Source organism: Enhydra lutris, unplaced genomic scaffold (genome assembly GCF_002288905.1).
Source record: "Enhydra lutris kenyoni isolate GAN:26980312 unplaced genomic scaffold, ASM228890v2 scaffoldscaffold63, whole genome shotgun sequence".
Classification (NCBI taxonomy): Eukaryota; Metazoa; Chordata; class Mammalia; order Carnivora; family Mustelidae; genus Enhydra; species Enhydra lutris.
In genome coordinates, this window is record NW_019154147.1 from 6,536,182 (window position 1) to 6,559,800 (window position 23,619).

General features: G+C 40.6%; 1 protein-coding gene across 1 annotated transcript; it reads right to left on the bottom strand.

Moving 5' to 3' along the window:
- Window positions 1-1,622: 1,622 nt before the first annotated feature.
- Window positions 1,623-21,770, bottom strand: LOC111158820 (chromosome unknown C6orf163 homolog). Its single transcript, XM_022521091.1, has 5 exons — window positions 21,200-21,770; window positions 16,834-16,928; window positions 15,352-15,459; window positions 9,136-9,338; window positions 1,623-2,118 (listed from the first exon to the last, which is right to left on the bottom strand). Exons 1-5 carry the CDS (start codon window positions 21,345-21,347, stop codon window positions 1,683-1,685), a joined length of 990 nt encoding a protein of 329 aa, XP_022376799.1. The 5' UTR covers window positions 21,348-21,770; the 3' UTR covers window positions 1,623-1,682.
- Between the last annotated feature and the right edge of the window lie 1,849 nt (window positions 21,771-23,619).

Sequence of the window (23,619 nt, forward strand, 5' to 3'; positions counted from 1 at the left end):
GCATGCTCAGAAATGGCTATTGCTATATTTTCCATTGTGTCATTTTTTAATCCATCAGGATCATCCTTATCAGTGTCATAGAAACAAGAGACTACTGAGGGGTCCCACTGAATGTGGCACTTGAAATATGAGTTACATCTCATTTTTAGTCTGCCCTCAGCCTTTCCTTCTTTTTAGGGGAAATTATGCAACCACTTGAACTCTAATTCTCAGGGCTATATTATCTGGGAAACATTCAAACCTGGAAGAACTATGGGTTGAGCTGATCAAATCAGGTGAAAGATTTAGGGAAGAGCAAAGATGATGTTCTCCCAGTGTGACTCTGGGAGAGGTAAAGCTGAGTGAGAACAAGGGAAGTGAAAGAAGAGCCTCCTGCCGTGGTTGGTGCTGACTCCAGACTCTAAAGTAAGTGGTAAATGGGGGCCTGGGATCAGACAGTCTGTCCTGATAGGATCCCCTGTGATTACTCCTATGACAGGAGGATGATTAGCACTTTGGGGAGTGGAGAGGTAAGTTCTCTGGTGGGTCCAAATTGCTTTTAAAACTCTAAGGAAGCTGTTGTTTGGGATTGGGGTAGGAGAAGGGACAGCAATATTGACAAGGAAAATACTAAAAACTCAGCTAATTTAATGTCTTCCAATCTGGATGAAGACTGAGAAGGTAGGTTCCTTTTTGCAAACCAAAAATACATTGTTGGCTTTCTTTTCATGTTACTCACTACGTCACTGATGCCAAAGTTGTCATGCTGAACTGTGGCCGAAAAGTGAATCCCTTCAGAAGACAGTTTCCTTCTGTTCCCTTATGGTATGCACTCAGATGTGAATCTGGTGGGTGACTCCAATAACTCAGATACCACAATCAGGTATAAGATCCTTCGACTTTCAGGACACAAAAATGATGCCAGACAGAGAGAACACACCACATTCTTGTCCTCATCATAGAATCCACCCAGACACACACTTGCAGAGAACCAATGAGGCACGAAGGCCTTGATGTTCAGGCTGAACAAAATAATGACTAAAAGAGTGGACTCAAGACCCATGCTCTCTTGTTGTGATCATTACAAGCTGTGTGACTTTGAGAAAGTGACTTAACCTATCTGTGACTGCGTTACTGGTTTGTACCTTACACACTGCTGTGAAAATGAGTTAAGTCCTCTTGTGTACCATGTTCAGCGTGCCAGCCCTCTCCGAATTAGCTTGCATAGGGTTCCCAGAATTTAAATTTTATCCTATTGAATTTGAAGGAAATTGCTTTTTTTCCTACAATGCTATTGCACTTCACCAAATAACGGTCTTTACTGGAAATTAGCACACCTCTCCACAATAGGAACAATCTAAAAACATATCCCTTTACTTGTTTTTAACTGCAACAAACACTAAAATAGCTACATGTCTGATGTAGGCAAGAATAAAGCCAATTACAGAAATTTGTTTGGACTTCTTCCAAGAAACTTTCCCCCTTCTAATTAGTTTTGATCCCTCTCACTGTTTTCTCTCCTCAAAAAGACTTAGAACTCAATGTAGCCTGGCATGTGCTTTTTGAGTATTTTGGTTTTCCATCAAAATGCCAGCAGCCCAATGGTACCCTGCATATAACTAGGGATCAATAAGTGGTTTTTTAGTTGATTTATTTAGTCTTTGGAGCATTGACTTTTGTAGTGAAATTTCAGTCAAAGACTTCTAATCGGGAGTTGTTTCATTCTCCTGAATAACAAGACTGGAAGGTGTTTTCTTTCTTTCTGGTAGAATAAAATCTGCATGTCCTGGCGAAAGCTTAGGAAATGTATAATTGATGTATTTTTGAAATGCTTCCCTTGTTTCCTGTAATTCCTCCTCCAGGAAATCTTTCCAGTTTGTCATAATGCCTAGTTGTTTCTCCATGGACAGCAGCTCCCCCTGAGTGTCAACAAGTTTATCCATCACATTTCCAAGCGTGGTCTTATGTGTCTTCTCTGCTTCTTGAAGCACTTCCTGGACCTCTTCTTGCTTCTGTCTCTGAGCCATGCAATAGTACACGTTCATCTCATGTTCTTTTTCTTTTATCATTTGGTTCAAACTCTTGCTCTGATCCTTTATAGCTGTTATACCAGTATTCAAAATTTCCTCCATGGCTTTTCTAGAAAAGATAGGGATTTAGAAGTTAGATGGGTTAACCACTAAAAACAAAGCAACGTTGTCTTTTGCTTCAGATGTATGAGAAATTGTGGCAGTGTTCAGATGAGCCATCAGTCTGAGACAGGTTGGTAGCGATGAGCTTTTGGATTACACTAGCTGTTAGCAATCCAAAATCCTTTTTTACGAAGGGAGATCGCCCACTGTCTTCCCTGCCGCGGACTAGGGTGAGGCCTACTAGCCTAGTGTCTGATGGTAATTTTAGAGACCTGAGTCCTTTGTGGCCAGAAAAACATGAATGCAATGTGATTAAAAATGAAGAAATTGGGTCAGAGTTCCAAACCACTAGAGAAAGTATTTCTATCAATCCAGCTACTTCCCTTTAGCCAAAGGGGAGGAAACTATACTCACAGTTTTATCTGAACAATTCTCTATGATAGCCACCTCAGACCTTTTGGTCTCAAAACCTTTCCACTCTTAAAATGACCAAGAAACCCAAACAACTTTTGTTTGTATGGTGATACCTGGCGAAACTGACAGTATTAGAATTAAAAGTGAGACATTAAAAAATATTTACACATTTATGTAAGATATGATTAAATCTATTAAATGTTAAATGTAATTAACTTACCTTTTTATGAAAAATACACTTTCCAAAGTGTATTTCTCACCAAAATTAAGAAAAGTGGCATAATTTCATATTTTTTGCAAAACTCTGCTTGTCTGGCTTAATAGAAAAAAAGATGGATTTTTCATATTGTTTCAATCTGTTGTTACATCACATGTCATAAAATCCTGGAAAATGCCATTCTGTACTCATGAGCTAATGAGAGTGAAAAGGCAAATAATATCTTTGTATTATTAAGAAAATAGCTTTGACCTCAGGGACCCCCTGATAGGGTCTCAGGGACACTGAGCATTCTTTGGACCACTCTTGGAGAACCACCACTAATGAGTTCACAGGCCTCTGGTTGTAATGTATGCAACTATATGTAATTCATAGCAGCCAACTGTGTTGAATTCTTACCATGTCCCAGGCAAGTAAGCAGATGAGCAACCCATGCATACATTAGCTCGTTTCCTCAAAACGAGTCCATGAGGTGGGCCTATGATTCCGCCTGTTTTACTGATGAGGAGACTGAAGCTCACAAAGGTTAAGTGACTTGCCTATTTCACTTAATCAGTACAAGGGGCAAAATGAGCAACCCAGGCAGTCTAAGTCCAGGTCAAAAGCTTTTAGCCATTGCATGCACTTTTTGTGGACATCTCTGCTTAACCTAGTTTCAGAAGAACCTCCCAAGATTTGAGAATAAAATAACTTACAAATGTTGATTCAAATATGTATGATTGTTCCTGAAAATCCTCACCCTCTGCCTCTGAGTCTAATACAATCTTCCCAAGACTTAGCACCTTCCCCATCTCCTAACTTCTAACCTCCAAGATGCAATTCTCTCATTGTCTCTGATTCTTTCAACTTGACTTTCAAATGTGACAGACTTCCCCAATCGTGAGGTAAATATCAGTTGTCCTCAGCCTTTGTGGCTGCTATGCACTATTTCTCTCCTCTCTTTTCTCACCAGTTAGGCTACATCTATGATTAATAACAAGGGTTAATATTTACTGAATTGTACTGTGTCCAAGGGACTGTGTTAAGCATTTGACATCTATTACATCTCTTAATTTTCATAATAACTGAAGATTGTACAATTTTTATTTATTACCTCTAATTATTCCCATGTAAGAGGGGAGGAAATTGAGGCTTAAGGAGAGTTATTGTTCAGTGACACAACTGAGCAAGTGGGAGAGCTCCTGCCCTTAACCATGACCTGCTGCAATAGTGTGAGAGAGAATTATAAATTTTTTATCAGGAGGACAACACAAGGAAAGTAACATTTTAGAATTATTGTTCTGGTAATAGTGTTTAAACTGAAAAGTAATGGGGTGAAGTAGAGAGATGAACTGGTACTATATTTTGCAACATTCTGGGTGTGCAATGATTAGGGTCTGAATTAATGATAAAAAAAGAAAGGGGCAGGAAGAGGGAGAGAAGAGGATAAGTCCAAGAAATATTACAAAGCCATAAGTGCCAGAGTTTGTGTTGGCAAGGATACAGGGGAGGCAGAAAGAAGAAAAATCCAGACAAACTTCCTGATTCTTAGCCTGGGTCACAGGAGAATGGAGGTGCCATCAAAAGAAGTCACACTGTGGCCAGAGCCAGGAGGGAGCCTCTACACACACCCTGATGTTTTAGTCTGATGTTTCATAGAATCTTCAGGATTTTGGAGATGCTATATAAAGGTGGCAACTAGGGACTCTGGGGCTTTGATTAGGAAGAACTGGTAGGATGCTTCCTTGAGCCAGGTTCAAATCTCCACAGAGGAAGTGGTACTCCTTCTCAGGAACCACAGCTCTGTCCCATGCAGGTGCGAGCTTCCTGCTGGCTTTGCCTGGTTTTCTCCCGGCCCACACAGAGGATGTATTCATCTACGCGGCCAACTAGAAGGCGCCACCAGAGCTGGTCCTAGGTAAAACTGCTCAAATAAAGTGCATCTTAGATGACTCCAGCTCCCATCCTCTGTAGTACCCACCTCACCCCACCCCACCCCACCACCGCCACCCTGGCCTAAAACACCTTGCTCTAGAGATCTCTTCTCACTAAAACGATCTGGTATTTTTTGAAATGTCCTTTCCAACTTCTCTCAGCTTACGTCAGAGCTTGAATTTCTGATCCGGTGGGATTCACTCCTTTTGGTTTAAGGTCAGAGTATCTCTGATCTTAATTCTGATAATTTCCTTGAAATCATGGAATTGAAGCCAGGAGGAAAGTGGGTGCAGGGCATGGAGAGATGGTCTGGAGCACCCATTCCGCTCCCTATTTCCCCGTCTGGCATGGTGTCTGGTGTGTATACAACAGGTAACCAATAAATGAGTGAAAGAATGGGTAGTATAGATGTAGTTCTCCCCAAAACATATTTTATGCCAAACAATTAATTTAAAAACAGCTAAATTAGAGCATTATTAAAGCTTGAAATAATTCATGCTTAAAAAGGTTTCTTAGCATAAGTAAAATATTCATCATAAAAAGTCAATTCTTGTGGTTTATCTAAAATATTTTTTGATTTATACAAATTACACACAACATTTTTTTTTTCTCAAAAGAGGGCCTAGAAATCATATTATATGGGAAAGGAGTAAAGGAACTGGCTTAGTACTCTTTGTTTTTTTTCTTTTCTCCTCCAAACGAATGCTTGGACAGTCTTTCTCTCTTCTGAAATATCTGGAGGATCACTATGCACTGGGGAGAGGCAGAGTTAGAAGCCAGGTGTGGATGTGAGGATGAGACCCAGCACATTCTGGATCCACATTAGGAAGCACATGACAAGTAAGGCATTCAGCATTTTAATCAACCACTTCAACCAACTGTAAAATTCCTGGGACAAAAGGAATCAGGAGACTCACCAGTGCCTGGTAGGCATCCAGCAGAAGGAATGGCAGGTTCAACTGGATGACCTCCAATGACCCTCCTGACATGACATGAGCATTTATCCTTCTTTCTCTAAGTTGTGAGGTCTATCTGCCTTCTCTCACTTTATGAGGCTCTAATCTTGGGATTCAAAATGACACACAGTATTTACATGCAGTGCTGGCTAGAAATTGAATAATTTTAGTGTGTGTTCATATATATCTATAGGATTCAGACTGATATTTTATAAAATGGGTTCTCAGAGAAGAAAACTAGATTACTAAATAAAAATAGAATCTAATATATAATAATCCAACCTCATTAGACTCTTGAGGAAAAAATAAAGCATGGGAAAAACCATACTAGCAGCTGACTTGTGCTTTGCTCTATTTAGGGACTCTCTTAGCTTTCTCTCTGTGTGTTTGGGAGGTTATTGAAATGGTACAAGATATATTGCTCACAGGTTTAAAGAATAATATCAGGCTGTTCCTTCCCTTCTACCTATTAAGTGAAGTTTTCATTTTCCCTATATGTTGCTAAAAGCACACTTTTCAATCTCCTCTCTATGTCCATCAGTAAAAGTCTTGGTTCTTAAGATAATAAGGACCAATGTTTCATTTCTCCATTTCTTCAATTCCTAAATTATAAAGGGATTTGTTCCCAAAATTCATTTGTACATCAAGTATTTAGAGTGATACTGAACATTTGCCTGATGAACCCACAACAAACTATTAACCCATTTTTTCACTTGAACTATAGCACTGTTAGCACTATTTTAATCAGTTATAACCACGTGTTTGGAGGAAAATATATTCTAACTTTCCACCTGGGAACTTACTGCACCCTGGTCTTGCAGGAGGGCTAGTGATATCCCCAACTTGAGGTGACAGGCATTGCATAGGTTTAGTGGGGGGACATCTCCAGAGGCCACCCCTTAGTGGCACATCTATATCTCAGGGTTATTCTTAACCTTCCCTTGGTTCTGCCTCATTACACTACCTACCTTCCCTCTACATGTTTGTTGGTGCTGCTCTCACTCTTCCCAGTCTTTCAAAAATGGGATCTCCTTCCCCTTTCTAAGGCCCAACCCAAGACTAACTGCCTCCAACAAACCTAGCTTACCACGTAGCCAATACACTTGATCTTTTCAGGACTTTCCCAGCATTTATGTGTTCTTTCTACCCATCCATCTAGCCTTGGTCTATGGGGTAACCATGCTTTAGTCACTACACATTTTGAGGAAACACCCTTATTTCCTTGCAGCAGAACTCAGGACCACATCCATACAAGGCACTTTATAAGCTCTGGTGAAATGAGCAGGGCAGTGTAATGGAAGGTCATAAACTTTGGTATGGGATAGACCAGGGTTCACAATGGGCCCTGTCACCTCATCTCTATTGACATTTGGCAGGTTGCTCACTCACTCTCTTAAGACTCAGGGACTTCATCTGAAGATACAGAGGATGACAGAATGCCTTGGGAAGGGATATGAGAATTCAGTGAGAAGCACACAAAGGGCCTTGCATGTGCTGCATGTTAACTAAGGGTAGCTATCATTAGGAATTATAGACATGAACACAAAAATTCCTGAGCAATCACTTCATTCATGCCTTTGTCCTGGGCTAGAAAACACTTAGAACCTTTCTAAGCAAAACTTGCTTGCTTGCTCTCTTCTCTCCCTCCCCTCTCCTTCCTTCCTTCTTTCCTTCCTTCCTTGATAATCACCACAGTCCACAAAAAAGTTTTCTGTGAATTTAGCATATTTATCATAATATGTAAATGTTCTGAATCCTTAATTCTTCAGTGGAAGTTTATAGTCAAATAAAAGATCTACAGTCAAATTCTAAACAGTGGTCCTTCTCCATATATTCATTTCTGCAAATGCCCTAAAGAACACTGGAATCCAGCAATGTCTAGAAATAAGATCTGATGTGCTGCAGAGTGGGTTCAGCTAATTGGAACAAATTCGAAGCTTTGTTTAATAAATATTTAATGCATGCATAGCATGTGCCAGGCTCTCTTCCAGGCATTTGGAATACATCGATGGAAAAAAAAGACATTCTAGTTGGATATTCTTAAACAACAGACATGGCCATTCCCTAATTTTAGTCAACTTATTTAATAAAAGGCAGCCATCGAAAATCTTCTATTCAACCCTCACAGAGGAAAGGGCCAGAGGTTGGTGGGGCGGGGGTGGGGGGGTAGGATAGTGAAAGCAGCAGAGTGGAAGGAGCAGACACTGCAGGTGTGTGAGGAGTAGACCCAGGAGGAACAGACCTTTTACAGGAGAGACAGAGTTCCTGCAGATGGAGGGTGGGGAGAAGGGAGAGGAGGATACAATCTTTCACTGCACTGGACCGCAACTCATTTGGGCACCACCACCTTCTCTAACTTTCTCCCAGAATCCTCTTTCACCTTCGTTTTCCATCTCAACAATGATTTATAGCCTGTGCATGAAGGAAGGTACCACTGAAACAGTCACTGCTGCAGCCTTCACTCTTATTTATCTGCAAAATAAACATTCTATAGGATTTGACCTTTGGCCCTATTCTAAACAGTTCTAACAAAGATTTTACCCATTAATCACAGGTACATTTGTTCCTTAAGTCAAAGAGCAAAGCAAAACAGACAAGTCCTAGAATACAAGGCCAAACACAGCGATTTCGGTCTTGGTTATGTTGCTGAAGCTGCATGATCTTAGGCAGGTCACTTAGTAGCTGCAAACTGTGGTTTTTCTCTTGGTCCCAATAATCACTAGGGATCCTGACTGCTGTTCTGCTGAAAGTGGCCAATTCCATTAAATGTTCATTGCACACATAAAAATGGTTACTTTGGTATTCTTTTAAAAAAGTGATCTGATTTATGTAGAAATTATTTCTGATTATGTACAAATATAAAGACGGAATGTCAAAAGGGCACAGAAAGACCTGGGCCCCATTATTTAAAATGAATGTCCCTGGGAGACAGGGAGGGTAGTTAAGCAGTGAGTCAGGACTTAGCATGTTTTGCCCTATATATTTCCAAGTGTCAATTCCATTTACAGCATGTATTACTTGTGTAGTAAGGAAAAGACCAAAAGTAACACAATACATGCTGGCATATGATATCAGCTAACAAATGTAAAGATTGAATTTATGTGTTTATGGGGAAATATTTCTTGATTCCTCTCCTCAGCCTCTTAAAACTGGAGATACAGAATGCAAAGCACATTATTTAGGATGGTAGTTATCTCTTGAGTGGGGGGAGAGGAAGGAAATGTGATTGAGGAAGAACACATGGGAGCGCCAGAAGTGTTTGCAATTTTCAGTCTCTTCAGAGGAGTGGTATGTCCTTGAATATTCATGCTATTTTTCTTTAAACTACACACACACACACACACGCAAACACATTTTACAATATATTACATATTGTTCTCTATGTTTTAAATACTCCATAATAAAAATGTAAAAACACAGAACCTAGGAAATATCCACCTATGTGCCTCAACCTTATAGCCCTTGCTCCGAGCTGTTTTGGCTGGAGTAAGATACTGATTTGCAAATGTGTTCTCTGGAATACCTTTTCTGGGCCTGCATTGCTTCTTGGGCCATCTGTCTCTCTTCAGCCCTAGCCTTCTCCACAGCCTGGACCTTCTCCCTGTGGCACTCCATCATAATCCTCTGGATTCTATGCACCATGCGTTGTTCCGCAGCCAAGTGTTCTCTCTGTAGTGTGTCTTCCATGTTTTGGTGCTCTTCTATCTTGGTTTTGGCTGCCATTTCCTTAAGCAACAGTTAAATAGGTTGAGATGTTACAGCTTTGATTTATTTTTATTTTTACTTATTTTTTTAAATATATATTTTTGGTTTTGTTTTAAGTGGGCTCCACAAGAGCCCAATGTGGGGCTTGAACTTATAACCCTGAGATCAAGGGTCAGATGCTTAACTGACTGAGCCACCCAGGTGTCCCTAAAGCTTTGATGTTTAAAAATGCACACTAAAAGGTTATTCAAATCATAGTTCATCAACCTGATGGAATGTGCTCCTGTGAACACTGATGATTTAAAAGACTGCGGGGGCGCCTGGGTGGTTCAGTGGGCTAAGTGTCCAACTCTTGATTTCAGTTCAGGTCATGATCGCTGGGTCATGAGATCAAGCCCCGCCTTGGGCTCCACGTTGGGCACATTCTCTCTCTCCCTCATGCTTTCTCTCACTCTCAAATAAATAAATAAATAAAGACTGTGTATAATATGGAAACTTTCATTTACACAATGTTAATACCAGAAATGTTGCAAACCATAAAACATAAATATTTATACAAGTAATATTGGAATATTCCCTAATATGCAAAAAGGAAAATAGATCTTTTTTTCTTTGATTGTCCAAATATTCTATAATATCATGTTAGAGATATATAATATGATTCTCCTTTAGGAAGTCAATCCTGGAAAATGACAGAAATAATTACTATGTCTCCCAAGTGTCTCCTGGGTACGAGGGAACCTGAAGGTCAAGCAGCTAACAGTTGCCCATTACTGTAGTCACAAAAGCTTGTCTGCTGGTCCTCTTGCCATCTGAGCATTCTAGCTCATTAGCATTGAGGGGCCCTTTCTCTTTCACCAAGGGAACAGGAACAAGAGCTTCGTTGCTCCAGAGTAGAAGGACCTGTGGATGCCTTTGCCCAAGTAAAGACAGGAAGCACTAGTCAAACCAGGACTCAAGAAAAACAGATTCTCAAGGAAAACCCTGTAACCATTTTGGAAATGGCTACTAACTGCACTGTGTGCCAGGCACTGTGCTAGGCCCATATAGTACAAACACAAGAAGACTGGGATCCTCCTCTTTGAGGACTCCGTGTCTAATGCAGATCTAGAGGAAACCAGCAACTTAATCATGCAGAGTGTTTTAGTAAAAATGCAAGAAAGGAGGAGCAATGAATTCTGTCTAGAGTTTTCAAACTTTCAGTTAAAAGTAAATTTTTATCTCTATTTTAAGGATAACGAGAGGGCATAAAGAAGTTATTTCACAGAACTAGGAACAGAAACAGGATTCTCAATGACAATTTCTTGCTTTATTGCTGGCTGTGATGCTAGGGTCTTCCAAGAGATTCATCAATTTATTTTCATTCCAGAAACCCTGTACAATCTTCTAATCACAGTGAGGATGTCTGCTTGCTTTCTCTCTTTCTTTCTTTTGAACTCTGTGTCTCAATGGAAACTGTAACTACTTTAGCTTTTTAGAAAAAAAGTGTTTCAACAATTAAAATATTTGTTAGATTTTTTTTTTAAAGATTTCATTTATTTATTTGACAGAGACACAGCGAGAGAGGGAACATAAGCAGGGGGAGTGGGAGAGGGAGAAGCAGGTTTCCTGTTGAGCCAAGAGCCCAATGCAGAGCTCTACCGCTCCCAGGACCCTGGGATCATGACCTGAGCCGGAGGTAGTCACTTAACCAACTGAGCCACCCAGGTGCCCCAAGACTTCAGTTTTTTCAAGAGAAGGAATGTTTTCAATCTCCCACTTTGGCTACTCCAAGGGAGACAATTTTAAAAAAGGAATAAAACAACAAAACAATTTTAAGAATCTCTCCAGAGTGGCCTCAGTTCATGGATTTACAAAGAAATGTTAAAGAAAACATTGGCTGTTTAGAAATGCCAGCTAGGTTTTCCATATGCAGAAGGCTTTGTCTCTGAGAAGACTAGAACTTTTTGATGATAAAACATTTTACGTGGAAATACTTCTAATGTCTTTAACATTTATCTTACTTCATAAAAAAGAGTATAGTGAACATATTTTAACCCTTCTTGATGACCCAGGCTGGTAGATAAAAGAGAACAATTGTATTGAGCTAAATACTTTATACTATACTTAGTAATTGTTCAAGTTATTGGGCTACTTGTCTCTGTTAGAAATGATCCCAGACTGCTTTGCTTTTTGAGATCTGATATCTGATTTTTGAAATTTTTTCTTATTCTTCACATGCTATTGTGCTGAGGACCCTCTTTCCATTGCTGTCTGTGAGCTCCTTTTTGTCATTTCTGGTTTTAATCTATTTTGGATTTGTGACACTGAGCAGCCACATCTGCTGGGTTCAGGCTGTCAAGTAAGTGTAAATAACATTTGAGTGGGGAATGGAGAGGTTCTGCTATGAGTAATAAGCCTGAGTTTCTGTCTTGTAGTCGGAGGCTTTATTTAAATTCCTCAGGGATATTTTAAATTATTTCTGGGTTTTCAAGTATATTCTCAGTAATTGAGATTGCTGAATGGTTGAGTTTTAGATAGATGAAGGAGTATCATAAATTATTTCTATTTGAATCACAGAATTTTAAAATGACACTCCAGCCCTTAATTTTGGCTGGGTTCTGAACTGGGATTCAAAGAATTAAATGAATCCTTCTTTTATGTAATAATGTATTAAAAGCAAAATCATTTTACTGCCTCACAAAGTATGTGGAATATATATTTAAGGTTACAAAAATAATTCAATGACCGACTGTTTGGCAGTGTTCATATTCAATGGAAAATCTCCCAGTTAAATTACTTTTACTGAAATGCATTTTGAATAAATCAGCTCATATATTGAGATATTGTAAGAAACAGCTTCGTGAAATCCATCATATTTGCTGCGCTGATGTGTGACAGACATTTATGACACGATGTCTCCCTTAGGAGAAGTTTCTCTCAGCTATCACGTGTAGGAATATCTGGGCCTCTCTGAGTATCTGATTTGGTTTTGCCTAATGGACATGTTGATTCATGGCACTTTCCTCTTTGCACTGACTGCCAGAAAGTTCAAGGCCCAAATAGTAATAATTGCACAGGAACTGATGCATATATACACTTTTAAGTTTTTAATTCACTCCTGACTTCATTATATTTTCTACTCTAATTTTCCCTTAGCTTCCATGTTATCATTTCGTTTTCAATATCATTGTATTTGGAAAACATTAATATAAACAAACGTCTTTACAAAGTACTACCTACCCGTCGTCCATTGGATAAGATCTTGAAATTTTGTTTAACAGCAAGCACCGAGACTTACGCCAAGTTCTTCTTTTTTTTTTTTTCTTAAGATTTTATTTATTTATTTGTCAGAGTGAGTGAGCATAGGCAGACAGAGTGGCAGGCAGAGGCAGAGGGAGAAGCAGGTTCCTTACTGAGCAAGGAGCCCGATGTGGGACTCAATCCCAGGACCCTGGGATCATGACCTGAGCCAAAGGCAGCCACTTAACCAACTGAGCCACCCAGGCATCCCAAATTCTTAATATCATAAGAGAGTAATACCTGGTGAGATCTACGTATCTGAATTTAATGGTATTTGGTTTTAGAATAGCTTGGTTTTCTGCTCTTCATACTGGCGACCTCAAACTGTAATACATGTGAGAATCAGATGGGCTGCTGGTTAAAAACCTAGCCCCTGACTGTGTAGGTCAGGTGGGGCTTGGAAATCTGCGTGTTAAGCTCCCAGGTGAGTAGACTCTAAAGTAGGTTGTTCATAGACACCACTTGAGAAGCAATAATGATGTGTATGTCTGGGTACCCTAAGTTGAAACAATCCTATGCATCCCTCTAAAGACAAATCACTCCTTCGTTACACTAAAAATATCCGTGGGTGCCCAGATGGCTCAGTTGGTCAAGCATCTGCCTTCAGCTCAGGTCATGATCCCAGGGTCCTAGGATCAAGTACTGTGTCAGGCTTCCTGCTCAGGAGGGAGTCTGCTTCTCCCTCTCTCTTTCCCCCACCCCCACTTGTGTGTGTGTGCATACTCTCTCTCTCAAATAAATAAATAAAATCTTTAAGAAAATACATCCTGGGGCACCTGGGTGGCTCAGTGGGTTGAACCACTGCCTTCGGCTCAGGTCATGATCTCAGGGTCCTGGGATCAAGCCCCACATCAGGCTCTCTGCTCAGCAGGGAGCCTACTTCCCCCTGCCTCTCTGCCTACTTGTGATCTCTCTCTCTCTGTCAAATAAATAAATAAAATCTTTAAAAAAAAAAAAGAAAAGAAAATATGTCCCTGAGATGGCAGTATAAATGTGAATTCCCAAACCCTAGACGAATATTTTAGAAAGGTCAACCTCCTTCTAACTTTTCCCCTTCACATCTTCTTAGGAATTCTACTTCAGCACCAAGTGTATCAACTCCAGGCAAAGGCTATATGGGGTACAATCAACATGAGTTCCTTGAAACTGGCATCACAGCTTGGTCATCCTTGTATTTTCACAGCCTAATGCCAAGAGTGATATTCAAAATGTATATTCTCTGACAGCAGCACTGGTGCAGGGGACTGAAGTTCCCCCACTGTTTTAAAGGGTTGCCCCCTTCATTGCTGGACTGGGGGAGGTCTTGGAGTCTGACGGAGCAGCCAGGGAGACTGGAGGGGGGGATCGTTATTTATCAACTGATAGAGAAGTATTTAAATACTTAGAGCCATACCGGCAGATGCCAGTAGTGCAGCAGTCCATGTAGATGTGCTTAAATGCTCTTCATGTCTTGAGCTAAAAGAGGGAATGGGCGGGGAACCCCTGCAGCCCACTTCTCAGGGACCACGGCCACTAGAGCCAAGCAGGGAGGATCCTGGGGCAGAGCTCCTTTTCCTGCCAACAAATTTCTTGAGGACAAGGACAGTCTATTTAATCTCATCTAATACCCATCTGATATACAGTAGGTGCTCATTACCGAAACAATGAATAAATGGGCTGGTAGTCCCTGAATTGTTTATTAGTTCTGTTCTTATTAAGTTATTCTGAATCTGGGGCCAGACTTCTGCCACCTTCCCTCCAGCCTCTGCCCATAAATCATCGCATCTACACCACATCCTGTCCTGTCCCTCCCGTGGCTGCCATATGAAAACAGTTCTATATCCTTTTTCTTTGATCAGATTTTGTAACTGAGGTACTTAACTAAATAATGAATTCCTGGACCTCTGCCTGGAAAGCGGGCCAGTTACCTACAGTTGTGTGCTTAAACAAGATCCAGGTTAGAAAGAGGACCCCTCATTTTATGCCCTCTGGTGCTGCAGGAAATACTTCAGTAACAGCTTAGGGTCCCTCTAGGCACTGCAGTAAAAGCAAATTGAGGGAAGAGGAGGCAATCAGAGAGCTTGGGAGAAGGAAGAAAATAGCCTACTTCCTTTGTTTGGCCCCAACTTGAACACTTGCTAAGTCAAGGCTCTGTGCTAGACACTGGGCTAGAGCGGGAATGAGAGACACGCCTACTGGAGGCTACTGTCATGTGTGGGGCAGAAGTAATCACGCAGGCTATTTAACTGCAATGTTGACGGGTGAGGACCGCTGTAAAAGGGGACAAGGTGTCAAGGCAGTACTGTGGCAGGGAAGAGCTGATCAGGTAAAACTTCCCTCAAGTTTGAGCTAAATCCCATGTTTGAGCTAAATCCCATGAAGTGGGGGAAGAACATTCTGCAAAGACCCTGAGGTGGGAAGGAGGTGGTGCATTCAGGCTTGAGGACCCAAAAAAGGGCAGTGAGAGAGAAGGGCTGGGGCAAGAGATCTGGTGGGTAAAGTAGACGGGGTAGCTCCTTTGGGCCTTGAAACCCCATAAAAGTTTGGATTCATCACATCAGAGACCATGGGATTCTCCCACACCCATCCATCACCACTGCTCTCATCTGTGAGTTCAGCATCTCTTCTGTAAAAATCCTGGGTCTCCCATCCAACCTCCAGGAAACATCCATCGAGGTTTTACATATTTTGTTTTTTCTCTCATTCGTTTGCCAAAGCTTTTAACTAACCTATGTACCCTTAAAAAAGACAACAAACAAGTCATCATAAAAACCTGTAAATCTTTTTGGTGTGCTTCTTTCAGAATCTGAATATCAATTTTGTGTTGGTTATTTGCTTCCTCAAGTGCTTTCTCAACTGCTTGTTTTTGACGTTCATCAGCCTTTGAAAGAAACAGCCCATATGTATTAATATTTATAATGTATAAACTTACATTAACACAAATTTTTAACATTCACTGGAAATTAGCAACCACGATGGGGCCCCTAATTACTTGTTCTGTTCCCATCTCAAATCTCCCACAGCAAACTGGCTGCCTCAGCCAGAGATGCCTTAACACATCCCCCAGCTGATGGCTAACATCACTATTCTGTGAATTGTTAAAGAGAGCTTTACTGTAAGCTGCTGAGCTGTCTTTTCTTTGGCACTGTATTTCTTGCTTGACTGACTGTCAAAGGAATGTGTGCTCATTCCAGAAAATCTGGAAAATACAGAGAAGTGTAAAGATGCACAAAGCTAGAACTTGCAGAGAAAGGAGGCTGAGCACCATCCCTGACCTCCATCAGACGTTCAGAAAGAGGTTTTATTATTTTATCTGAAGAGAATGCCTAGATCATTAGATATGCTGACATACAAACTGGAGATTACTCATAAAAGCATTGCTTTGTATTAGGGTGTATAAGTAACAGGTTGCAACTGATTTGAATTTTACTCTTATTGATAAAGAGAGATGACTACTAAGGCTTTTTATTCATATTACCCTTTGCACTTGGAACATTTTGCACTTTCAAAGTACTCTAATACAAAGCTTGTGCTGGCACAGATACTGGACAATTCTAACACTCTTTGTTATGATATCTATGTTATAAAGAAACTGAGAATTAAGGTTCCAAGCACTGTGGCTTGTCCTGGTCTCACAGAGATTCTCTTTGGGAAGTTGTTTATTCTGTCTATGACTGGAAGAAGTAGGGGCTGAAGGATTGAGATTTTGCTTCAGCTAAGTGTCTGGGATCTGACTGTGAGTCCCAACACACTCAAATTACCATTACAACCCTCAGCAGTCACAGGGACAAGGTATCAAGGACTTTGGAGAGAATGGAGCAAGGAGAGCAGACCATAATGCAGAATTTGGCAAAACTAGGCACTTGGTCAGGGGTGTTACACACCGCACAAATAGAAGCAATAATAAGCAATTATCAACAAGGATTTTTTTTTTTATGTTTTAATCCAGTGAGATTAAAGTAAGCAGGAGTCATCCACACAGAGGGGCAATTCAGAAGGAAGCTCCTAATGGCGTCTGCTTCTCACTAAACACCTCCTGTGTTCCAGAACATTATTTCATTGAACTGTCAACAATCCTATAGAATCTTACTGTTCCTCTTTTACATGTGAAGAAGCTGAGACTGCAGAGTTGAAGAACTTGCCCAAGGTCCCACAGATAACCAGGATTCAGTCAGTTCTGCCAATGGTTTCAGACAAATCCAGAGAGTGAAAGAACCATAAACATGCATTTAGGTTGATATCCAGCTTCTTTTACCTGAACCCATACGTCAGCTTCTGCTTTTGCAATAAGTTCTTTGAGTGCGGCCTCTTGAAATTGCTCTTCTTTACTCAGAATATCTGCCCCGATACCTGTGTATTTGAAGAAAAACAATCACAAGAATCCACAGGCTGTTTTTTCCTTTTCACTATCACCTAGTTATTAGTGTTCTCTAAAAGATATACCTTTTAGATGTCAATCTTTTCTTTAAAGATACCGATGAAAAGGGTAGGTTTTTCCCTAATTAATGAGGAGGGAGCTCACAGCATCGTTGGGTCTGGAGATAGTCTGTTCCCTTCCTCACACTGAGGCCACAAAATAAGCAACTGGGGAAGTAAAGTGGCAGAAAACAGCACATTCTGTGGTCCCAGAGCAGAGCAGTGAGAGATTATTAGAGTGATATTAGCACGTTATCCTGCTCCCCTCTCTCTGCCCTGATCTGGGTGCTGGTGTTACCTCCCTCAGACAAGTGGTAGCACAATGCTCTCTTCACTCTGTTGCAGGCCTTTCTTCATGTGTAGGTCTTCATGGTTTAGCTGCTTCCATTGTGGAGTGAGTAAGCAGGTAGCTGTTTAGTACTTCTTGGTCAATTATCTCATTTAAAGTCCACATGATAATATTCCCATAATAATAGCCTCTCTACTTAGACAAGAAAATAAAAGCCAAAGGGGTTAGAGGATGACATCGTACCAGGTAGCTAGGGACAGAGCTAGACCTGCAGCTGAGCTCCCTCTTCGCCTGCCAGAGCGGACCATCATGTGGCTCAGGACCTGCGTGCAGGCGACCAGCCTTCTCAGTGCTCAAGTCACACACAGCGTCATCTTTTCCTCAGTCTAAACTCTTATCATTCCACTTAACTCTCACAACTTAGATTTACTGAATTATTAACTTTTCATGTGTTTGGGTCTTGACGATCAACTTCTGAAAATTACAAAACATATCTTATATTACCATGTCTCTCTCCTGATGTCTGGCTTGGTAATAAGTACAGAGAAGGCATTGTGACTTTACGTTCACAAAGTCATTGTGAACATATGTGTTTGCCCAACATCTCTGCTCTCCCTCTGGTAACAGGACCCATTTCTCTCAACAATGTTCCTCTCTCACATCAGGTTGTTCGGGGCGGGACTGCAAATCACAGCAGCCAATCTACTTGACCCATTATATTGTCACCATCTTCCAGGCCACACAGTTGGCCCAGGGTTGGGCACACACTCCAGCCTGGACAACCAGGCTCCTCTTTAGGATTTTATGTAAGGATGTGAGGAGAACATAGCTTTTTCCTCTGAGATTTCTAAGCTGGAGGTAATAGGCACTTAGAGCAGTTTGGGACACTTCTACTCTTTTCCCAGCTGCTGGAATAAGTCTGGCTGGTAGTAAATAATTAGGCCAACTCATTGAGAACAAGCGTGGATAGACTGAAAGCCCTGGTACTGGATCCTTCTTGGGTTTCTCTGTTAAAGGGTCAAGGAATTTTCTTTTATGCATAGTTTGAGTTGTATTTCTGTCACCTGCAGCTGAAAATCCGTGTTTGATGGCATTAAGAGTCTTGCTATTAGATTAGTGAATTTAAGCACATAGGGCAGTGACTACTATGGTAGAGATGGGCATATACTACATAGGCTCAACACTGTGTAGGTATGATAATGAAAGATCTAGGGAGAAAACTGACTAAGCATGGACCATCAATGTACTAAAACTTCACAAAAATGCGATACAACTGTGGGCTATTACTTTTTAATGCTTAAATTTCATTATTTTATATTAATTGTTCTCAACCCTGATTGTACAACAGGATTCCCGCATAGCTTTAAAAAAAAAAATACCTGGAAAGGAAGACTACTAATACAAAGAACAACTTGGATGGATCTCAAGGGCATAACGCTGAGTGAAAAAAGTCAATTTCAAAGATTTACATACTATATGATTCTATTTATATAACATTCTCAAAGGGATAAGATTATAGTGATGGAGAACAGATTAGTGGTTGCCAGTGGCTCAGGGTAGGGTGTGTTAAGGGGTAACACAGGGAGTTATTTGTGGTGACAGAGCAGTTCTCTGTCCTGACTGTGGTGATGGTTACGTAAGCCTACACGTGATAAATTTCATAAACTATACCAAGAAAAAAATGAACGTAAGGTCTGCACCTGAGTTAACAGTATTGTTCCAATACCAATTTCCTGGTTTTGACAATATACTAGCATTATGTAAGATACCAATGAGAGAAACTGGAGGAGTACAAGGGAACTTTGTTCTGTTTTTAAAACTTGCGAGTCTCAATTTCCAAATGAAAACCTATTAAAATATAAAACAAATATAAAAGTATAAAAAGGGGCTCTTGGGTGGCTCAGTGGGTTAAGCCTCTGCCTTCAACTCAGGTCATCAACTCAGGGTCCTGGGATAGAGCCTTGCGTCAGACTCTCTGCTCAGTGGGGAGCCTGCATCCTGCCACCCCCCCCCCGCTGCCGCCTGCCTCTCTGCCTACTTGTGATCTCTGTCAAATAAATAAATAAAAATCTTTATTTAAAAAAAAAATCATTAAAATAAATAAATAAATAAATAAATAACCAACACATGCTGAAGCCTGATTCTGAAGGTTCTAATTTAGTGGGTCTGTATTAAATTAAGTCCTGTGACTCTGTATTAAGATATCTGTAGTAAAAACAAATGTTTTAAAAGCTGTGTGAACTGGGGCACCAGGGTAGCTCAGTCAGTTAAGCATCTGACTCTTGATCTCAGCTCAGGTCTTGATCTCAGGGTTGTGAGTTCAAACCCCATGTCAGGCGCCACGTTGGGTAAAGAGCCTACTTAAACACACACACACACACATACACACACATACGGGACATCTGGGTGACTCAGTGGGTTAAGCCTCTGCCTTTGGCTCAGGTCATGATCTCAGGGTCCTGGGATGGAGCCCCATATCAGGTTCTTTGCTCAGCAGGAAGCCTGCTTCCCCGTCTCTCTCTGCCTGACTCTCTGCCTACTTACAATCTCTCTGTCAAATAAATAAATAAATAAAATCTTTAAAACACACACACACACACACACACACACAAATAAAAGCTGTGTGCACTGCTATGGTTGAGAACTACTGACCTATGCAATATTTATTTAACATTTATACAGACATTTCTACATGCTCCTGAATTTATTTAAAAAGAACAGAGAGGGGACGCCTGGGTGGCTCAGTTGGTTAAGCAGCTGCCTTCAGCTCAGGTCATGATCCCAGCATCCTGGGATCGAGTCCCACATTGGGCTCCTTGTTCTGTGGGGAGCCTGCTTCTCCCTCTGCCTCTGCCTGCCACTGTGTCTGCCTGTGCTCGCTCTTTCTCTCTCTCTCTGACAAATAAATAAATAAAATCTTTAAAAAAAAAAAAAAAGAACAGAGAATTTTGACTCTTTTGACTTATAATAGTCAATCACAAATAGAGGTCACTGAATATAAAATATTAATTTCTAATTAGTTAGATTTATCTACTTAATGTTTGGATTCAGATATCTCAGAAGGCATAAGGAATCAATCTATAAACACACATCTAAGAATGGATATCCACTGTCAGGGCATAAAAAGTTAAATCATTTTAGACGTTATAATTAATGTACTGAAAGTTAAAATCAGTTTTGGTGTTGACATTTATAGAGGATGATTCCATATCTGATCTCCCCTATACTATAGTGTTTTCAAAAGATTCTCCATTCTTTAGCTTCTCATATTTTCAAAGATCAGGAGTGAAATCAAATCACTAGTTTACCAGGTTACATGAAGAGAGGATCAGAGAAGTATTTTGAGAGCCCTTAGGAAAACATTTTAAGGCTCAAAGTCAGACTGCAAACTCTGATGGGAAGAAGGAGAGAAGCAAAACCTGTGATGACAATCTGATTTGCTTAGACAGTAAATAGTCTCAGGTTATTTCCACGTTATCTACATTTATGTCACCAGCTACTAGTAAAGGTTATAGTGTCACCACCTATTAAGGTGTTACTTAGAGGTATTTCCTCTCCTATGTGTTAGGAAGGTGCCCAAGTATGGACAAGGGCAAAAAGAACTTCCATGTACTATTATGTATCAACAAATATTTCATCAAAGCCTCATAACCAACCTACAAATAGGTATTAACATCCCTATTTAATATAGGATCCCTAACATCCCTATAACACAGACTGAGAGGCTAAGTGTACTGTCTAAGGCATACAACTGGTCAGCGGAGAAGCTAGTTTTCAACCTACACTCTTCTCGTGCCAAACAGACACCCCTGTAAGACAAGCAACTTTCAGAAGACCTGGTAAAAGTCTATACAGCAGAAAGAATGATACATAATGCTATCAAATATTAGAACAAAGTAAAAGAGCATTCACTTACCCAGTATATCTTTGTGAGTGTAAAAGCGGGTCTTAAATGGCTTGTATTCATGGATCCGTTTGAAGGTTTCCCCAAAAGGAGCTGGTGGAATTATTTTATTACAAACAGCACAGCAAACAAAGCTTGTGTAATTCGGATTTCTGATCATAATTAAATTTTAGATGTCTTTTACTATGTGCAGTTAAAGTACTCTTATGATATGAAAAAAAAAGTTTTAAGAAAAGCTAGAAGTTTAAGAAAGCTGTTAGAGGTTCAGGGTTTTAGGACAATGTTAGAGGTGTAAGAATAAAATGATTTGCCATGATTAGGTAGTGGTTATGTGCCTAATGGCAAAGAATGGTTCTGAAAGTCTTTGCCACATAAGGTATGGGCACTGGATTTGGGAAGATTTAAGCAGTGGCTCTCTTCCAGACTCTAGAATTAAATTGTTAATTTACTTAGCAACTGTTGCTAGGTAAGACAAGCTTTGCTCATAAAAGCAACTAGAAATAATGACCCAAGGAGCATGGTATAGCTATTCATTTCCCAGATACTCTGTACGAGTTTCCTTTTGCTGCTGTAACAAATTACCATACATTTAGTGATTTAAAACAACACAAATCTGGGGCGCCTGGGTGGCTCAGTAGGTTAAGCCGCTGCCTTCAGCTCAGGTCATGATCTCAGGGTCCTGGGATCGAGCCCCGCATCAGGCTCTCTGCTCAGCAGGGAGCCTGCTTCCTCCTCTCTGTCTGCCTGCCTCTCTGCCTGCTTGTGAACTCTCTCTGTCAAATAAATAAATCTTTAAAAAAAAAAACAAAACACAAATTTATCCTCTTGTGGTTCTGGAGGTCAGAAATCCAAAATCAATCTTACGAGGCTAAAATTAAGGTATTAACAGGGTTGTTTCCTTCTGGAGGATTTAGGGGAGAGTCTTTCCTTGCCTTTTTCACCTTCTGAGGCAACCAAATTCCTTCTCTATCTCACATCACGTAGCCTTTTCTACCCGTGTGCATGATGACATTGCTTCTTCCTCTGATCTTCAGCCTCCTACTTACAAGGATCTCTGTGACTATATCAGGCCCATATCGATAATAAATGTAATTTCCTCATCTCAAAATCCCTAACTTGATCATATCTGCCAAGTCCCTTCTGCCATATAAGGTAACATATTCACAGGTTCTAGGAATTAGGATCTAACCATCTTTGGGGGTGGGGTGGGACAGGGGAATCATTATTCAGCCAACCACACTTTCTTTGTTCTTTTTTCCCTTTCCTTCCTTCCTTTCTATACTTTCTTTTAAATGGTTTATTTAGGGGTGCCTGGGTGGCTCAGTGGGTTAAAGCCTCTGCCTTCGGCTCAGGTCATGATCCTGGGGTCCTGGGATGGAGCCCCGCATCGGGCCTCTGCTCAGTGGGGAGCCTGCTTCCTCCTCTCTCTCTGCCTGCTTCTCTGCCTACTTGTGATCTCTGTCTGTCAAATAAATAAATAAAATCTTTAAAAAAAAAAAAGAAAGAAAGAAAATGCAACTTTGTAAGTTTAAAAAAAAAATGGTTTATTTAAAGAATTGATTTCTTTTAGGCCAGCAAAGGAAAGAACTTAATTTTTTTTCAGGTTATCTATAAATGTGACGTTTTGGTGTCATGAAGATAAGATGGGGAAACATCACAGTATCTTAAAGGAAAAATTACTTTCCTTTAGTCAGCACTCAAAATTAATAAGCCTGGTTTTTAAAATCACATAGTTAAGTAATTTGGTGTCCTTGTTTTAAAATGGAAAGTCCTGGGCGCCTGGGTGGCTCAGTGGGTTAAAGCCTCTGCCTTCGGCTCAGGTCATGATCTCAGGGTCCTGGGATCGAGTCCCGCATCGGGCTCTCTGCTCAGCAGGGAGCCTGCTTCCCTTCCTCTCTCTCTGCCTGCCTCTCTGCCTACTTGTGATCTCTGTCTGTCAAATAAATAAAATCTTAAAAAAATAAATAAATAAATAAATAAAATAAAATAAAATGGAAAGTCCTGCATCCCAAGAACCACCTCCATGCCTGAAAAACTAGGAAAAGATTGGTCACCCTGTGGAGGATCAGGCTACAAACCAATCAATAACAACACTGTTTATTCAGGAAATGGCTTGAAAACCAATTTATCAACTGAACAGCTTGCTCCTCTGGGCAAATGGCTCTTCTTTCCGAACAGACTACTTCCCTGGGCAAAAAAGTCACTTACCACTTTTTAACAGTTTACTTACCAAGACTTGCTTCAAGACCTAATCTATTATGTTACTGAGTTTGCCAATCTCAACCAGATTCCCACACTGAAAGACCTTCCTTTTACGTGAACCCTGACTCCAAAATGCTGTGCATCTGATGCCCAGACCATCCCCTTCTCAGACACAAGTGACTGTGTCAAAGTGGCATTTTCCCCTAGAGAATGAATGAGAACCTCAATAC